Here is a 5,117-nt window from a genome sequence, read left to right as displayed (position 1 = left end):
CATCGAGAGTCAATTAAAAAGTTCTTTTACTTCTTTGTTTTTTCTTTTCTTTGAACAACATGTAACAACAAAGTTCTTTTTTCTTTTCTGCCAGTTAACATCACAGTTAACAAAATCTCTTTGTCTTTTAAAACATGTAACAACAAAGTACATTTTTCTTTAAAGAATATTTAAACAAACATTTACCGTAACCAATTCAAATCTCCCACTACAATCCACAAGAAGTGACCCAACGTAGTCTACTACAATCTTTTTGCCTGCCACAACAGTTCCATCTCTCTGTCCCTCTCTCTCTCTCAGACTCTATCCATTTCTGCTGACTGGTACCTTCTGACCATAGCCTCTCTGTTCATCTTGCTTCTCTTCACTCACTGCTGGCTGTCACATCGGCTGCGATTCCATATGGCTCCTCTACTGGTTGCTGGCCTTTACATCAACTGCTGTATACCATCTTCACTGGCTGACCGCTTACGCCAACTGCTGTACGCCAACTACGATTCCCAAATCTCTGCTCTCGTATTTATGATAAATACCGTAGCTCACAGTGCTACATTCCCCCTCCAAAGCTGGGTCAGTTTAATACAGTTCCTAACTTGTTTTTCTAAACTTACGGTGACCGAAAAGGGTCAGCAAACACACTCCTACGCTATGAATAGCCGTGCTTGTTGACAAGACAAAGGAAATACCATTATCCTCAACAACCAGAATACGGTTTCAAACCCAGCTCGGAGAATAGGGACATAACATTATTTAGTTTTTTCGCGGTCCGTATCAATAATTTACCACAGATGTCACACTGATATTGTTTCTCTCCTGTGTGAGTGTGTTTGTGTTTAATCAAGGAATTGCTTCGAGAGAATGGTTTAGCACAAATATTCCACTGATATGGCTTCTCTCCTGTATGGATGTGTTTGTGTGCTGTTAAAGAATCATTCCTCGAGAACGACTCATCACAGATGTCGCAATGATATGGCTTCTCTCCTGTATGAGTGCGCACATGTTTAGTTAATATACAATATTGAATATGGAAACTTGAAATATTAGCCATTTTTCATACTTTCTAGGAATAAGTAAATACGAAATAACAATTGCTACTCAGAGACAAGAATCATGTTACACAAATTTATAGATAAAACCGGACTCTGGTATCACTCAAGCACTGTATCTCATTTCTTATCATCATCATTGGTCAACATCCATCTTCCATGTGGGCATGGGTAGGACGGTTGACAGGAGCCAGCCAGGTAGAGGACTACCCCAGGCTACGGTGTGTTTTGGCGGTGTTTTTATGGCTGGATGCTCTTCGTAACACCAAAAACTAGGCAGAATGGACTCAGTGCTTTTTACATAGCACTAGCACAGGTGAGGTTAGTTTTAGCAAGATTTTTACAGCTGGATGCCCTTCCAAATGCCAACCACTTCACAATGTGAACTAGATGCTTTTTTTTTCTCTATGTGAATATATTTATTGTTACATAAAGCGTTTCATCCAATGACTTCTGATATTGATATTGTCACTATTCTGTATGATTTGATACATGTGTAGCTAATTGTGCTTTTTGAGAGAATGATTTACCACAGATATCACACTGATATGGCTTCTCTCCTGTATGAATACGTTTGTGTCTAGATAACGTACCTCCATCAGAGAATGATTTTCCACAGACATCACAGTGATATGGTTTCTCCCCTGTATGAATACGTTTGTGTCTGGGTAAGGTACCTCCGTCGGAGAACGATTTACCACAGATGTCACAGTGATATGGTTTCTCTCCAGTATGAATACGTTTGTGTGTAGTTAAGTTGCCGCTTACAGAGAATAATTTACCACAGATGTCGCACTGATATTGTTTCTCTCCTGTGTGAGTGTGCTTGTGTTTAATCAAGGAATTGCTTCGAGAGAATGATTTAGCACAAATATTACAATGATATGGCTTCTCTCCTGTATGGATGTGTTTGTGTGCTGTTAAAGAATCATTCCTCGAGAACGACTCATCACAGATGTCGCAATGATATGGCTTCTCTCCTGTATGAGTGCGCACATGTTTAGTTAAGCGAGAAGTTTCAGTGAATGATTTGCCACAGATATCACACTGATATGGTTTCTCTCCAGTATGGCTGTATTTATGAGTGGTTAAGGAATCGCTTCGGGAGAAAGATTTACCACAGATATCACAGTGATGTGGTTTTTCGCCTGAATGAGTACGCATATGCTTAGTTAAGGGATCGGTTTCGGAGAATGATTTACCACAGATATCACAACTATATGGCTTCTCTCCTGTATGGATGCGTTTATGTCTATTTAAGTGACTATTAACAGAAAATGATTTACTACAGATATCACAGTGATATGGCTTCTCTCCTGTATGAGTGCGTTTGTGTTTAGTCAAGGGGCCAGTTTCAGAGAATGATTTTCCACAGATATCGCAATAATGTGGTTTTTCCCCTGTATGAATGAGTTTGTGTACAGTTAAGGAGTTATTTCGAGTGAATGATTTTCCACATATATCACAGTGATATAGTTTTACTCCTGTATGAGTGTGTTTGTGTGTCGTAAGTGCACGTTTTTGAGAGAATGATTGACCACAGATGTGACAGTCATAAGGTTTCTCTCCAGAATGAATACGCTTGTGCGTAGCTAAGTTAATTTTCTGAGAGAAAGATTTACCACAGATATCACAATGATATGGCTTCTCTCCTGTGTGAATACATCTGTGAGTAGCAAGGATATCTTTCTGAGAATATGACTTTTTACAGATATCACATTGGTAAGATGCATTACATATGGCAACAGGCATTTCATCACTAAAACCAGTCCTTTTAAATTCTGATCCACATTCAACATTACCATCACACAATTCACTTTCCATAGTTTTCCTTCTCTCACCACAATATACAGATGGTTATCTTTCTTTTTAATTTTAAATTTATATTTCAAACAAATATTTACTTCATTATATTTCTATCAGCCGTGATCTTAGAAGATGCAACAAATTCCTTTGTAAAACATCCAACATATTCCAGACGGTGAAGTAGAGAAATTATTTACATTGGACGGATATGTGTCCTCCTCATCTTGTTTGCTGACACATATCCATCCAATGTAAATTAATATAAATAAGGTACAGAATTCCTCCTCTCTAAAATATAGAAAAGAAATAGAGGAGGTTTGCAAATAGACTCAACCAGACGAAATATTTCACAGTAATTCTACCAAAAACTTATATAAACAAGGTGAAGTCTGTTCTGAGTAAATTTTTCCTTTAAGCTTGGTAAATGGTTAGGGTAAAAATATCAATCCTTTAATGCCATGCCATCTGGTATTCTGAAATAACAGAGAAACAGTGTAAACTAGAGAGGATACTTAAAACAGATGGAGTGGGGTGTCAGTCTAATCAACTAGCTCCCACCCCCGGAAGTTGCTGGCCTTGTGTCAAAAGTTGAAAGCAATATTACTTAATATAACTTTAAATGAAGTATCCATATTTACAGACTACACTAACCTCTTCATTTTGTGTAAAGGAGTAGCAAGGGTGGTGTGTTAGAATATGTGTAGCTGAATAAATAGAAATAATGTTCAGTGTGGCCATGCTGGAGCACCACATTGAAGGGTTTTTATCAAACAAATCCATCACCAGTACTTAGGGTTTTTTGATTTTTTTTTTTCTTTTTTTTTTGTTTTCGCCTGGCTGGCCTTCGTGGGATTTTCGAGCGAGATCGTTGCCGGTGCCCCTGGACTGGCTCTTGTGCGGGTGGCACATAAAATACACCATTTCGAGCGTGGCCGTTGCCAGTACCGCCTGACTGGCTTTCGTGCGGGTGACACGTAAAAGCACCCAGTACACTCTCTGAGTGGTTGGCGTTAGGAAGGGCATCCAGCTGTAGAAACTCTGCCAAATCAGATTGGAGCCTGGTGCAGCCATCCGGTTTCACCAGTCCTCAGTCAAATCGCCCAACCCATGCTAGCATGGAAAACGGACGTTAAAACGACGATGATGATGATGATGTTTTAAAGTCTGGGTTGTAATTCAATCAGTCACTTTCGCCAAACTGCTAAGATATGGGAGTGTAAACAAACCAACACCAGGTTGTCAAGCAGTTGTGTGTGTATATGTGTGTGTGTGTACCTGTGTGTATGCGGTGGGTGAGTATAACAAATATGATTCATACACAGGTCACTGGTCAACCCAGGGATGTGTGGTAGAAGACATCCAACATGGGACTGAACCCAAAACCATAAGGTTGTAAAACACGCCTCTCAGCATTCAAACTGGCCATATCCGGCCAAATTATTCGACTTGTCTTATGTTCAAACTGGCCAGATCTGGTCTCTCACACCTACCCACCCTACTATGTCATGCTAAAAAAAATAAATGCTCACATCATCAAAATCTCAAAGCTACAAGATAATGTATAATTCATTCAAAACAAAGTGAATAAATAAGTATTATATTTGATAGAAAAACCTGGATGCTACAGGGTTAAGCACACAGCCATGCTTGTTCCTAAAGACACACACATAGCCTTGCAGTTTTATGGAACTGAAACAACACAGGCAAATAACACTGTATAACACGATTTTTGGCCTTGGGTGGCAATTGTTTCTTATTTGTTTATCCCTAGAATGTATGGAAAATGGCTAATATTTCCTTCAAACTTTGCTTTTGTTATACTTATTCAAACCTCAAAGAATTTCTCTCAACACATGGCTACAATACTATGTATATTTGTGTATGTGTTATGTGGCTGTCTTACTACCCCTTGTCAACTGGTGTTGGTGTGTTTACGTCCCTGAAGCTTAGCAGTTCAGCAAAGAGAGCGATAGAATAAGTACCAGGTTTAAAAAAAAAAAAAGGTACAAGGGTCAATTTATTCGACTTAAAACTTCTCCAAGATGGTGCCCCAGCATAGCCACAATCTAATAACTGAAACGAGTGGCTGTGTGGTAAGTAGCTTGCTTACCAACCACATGGTTCCGGGTTCAGTCCCACTGCGTGACACCTTGGGCAAGTGTCTTCTACTATAGACTCGGGCCGACCAAAGCCTTGTGAGTGGATTTGGTAGACGGAAACTGAAAGAAGCCCGTCGTATATATGTATATATCTGTGTGTCTGTGT

The 5,117-nt window shown here is 39.4% G+C and overlaps 1 protein-coding gene across 1 annotated transcript in view; it reads right to left on the bottom strand.

Annotated features, from left to right (window-relative positions):
- Positions 1–125: 125 nt before the first annotated feature.
- LOC106877807 (zinc finger protein 271) overlaps positions 126–5,117 on the bottom strand; it is a 22,341-nt gene continuing 17,349 nt past the window's right edge. Inside the window, exon 2 of the mRNA XM_052978195.1 lies at positions 126–3,325. Coding sequence (XP_052834155.1) covers positions 1,518–2,870 — 1,353 coding nt within the window. The 5' untranslated portion in view covers positions 2,871–3,325 and the 3' untranslated portion in view covers positions 126–1,517. The remainder of the gene's footprint in view (positions 3,326–5,117) is intronic.

This window comes from Octopus bimaculoides, chromosome 30 (genome assembly GCF_001194135.2).
Source record: "Octopus bimaculoides isolate UCB-OBI-ISO-001 chromosome 30, ASM119413v2, whole genome shotgun sequence".
In the NCBI taxonomy this organism is placed as follows: domain Eukaryota; kingdom Metazoa; phylum Mollusca; class Cephalopoda; order Octopoda; family Octopodidae; genus Octopus; species Octopus bimaculoides.
This window is presented reverse-complemented; position numbering and strand designations above follow the sequence as displayed.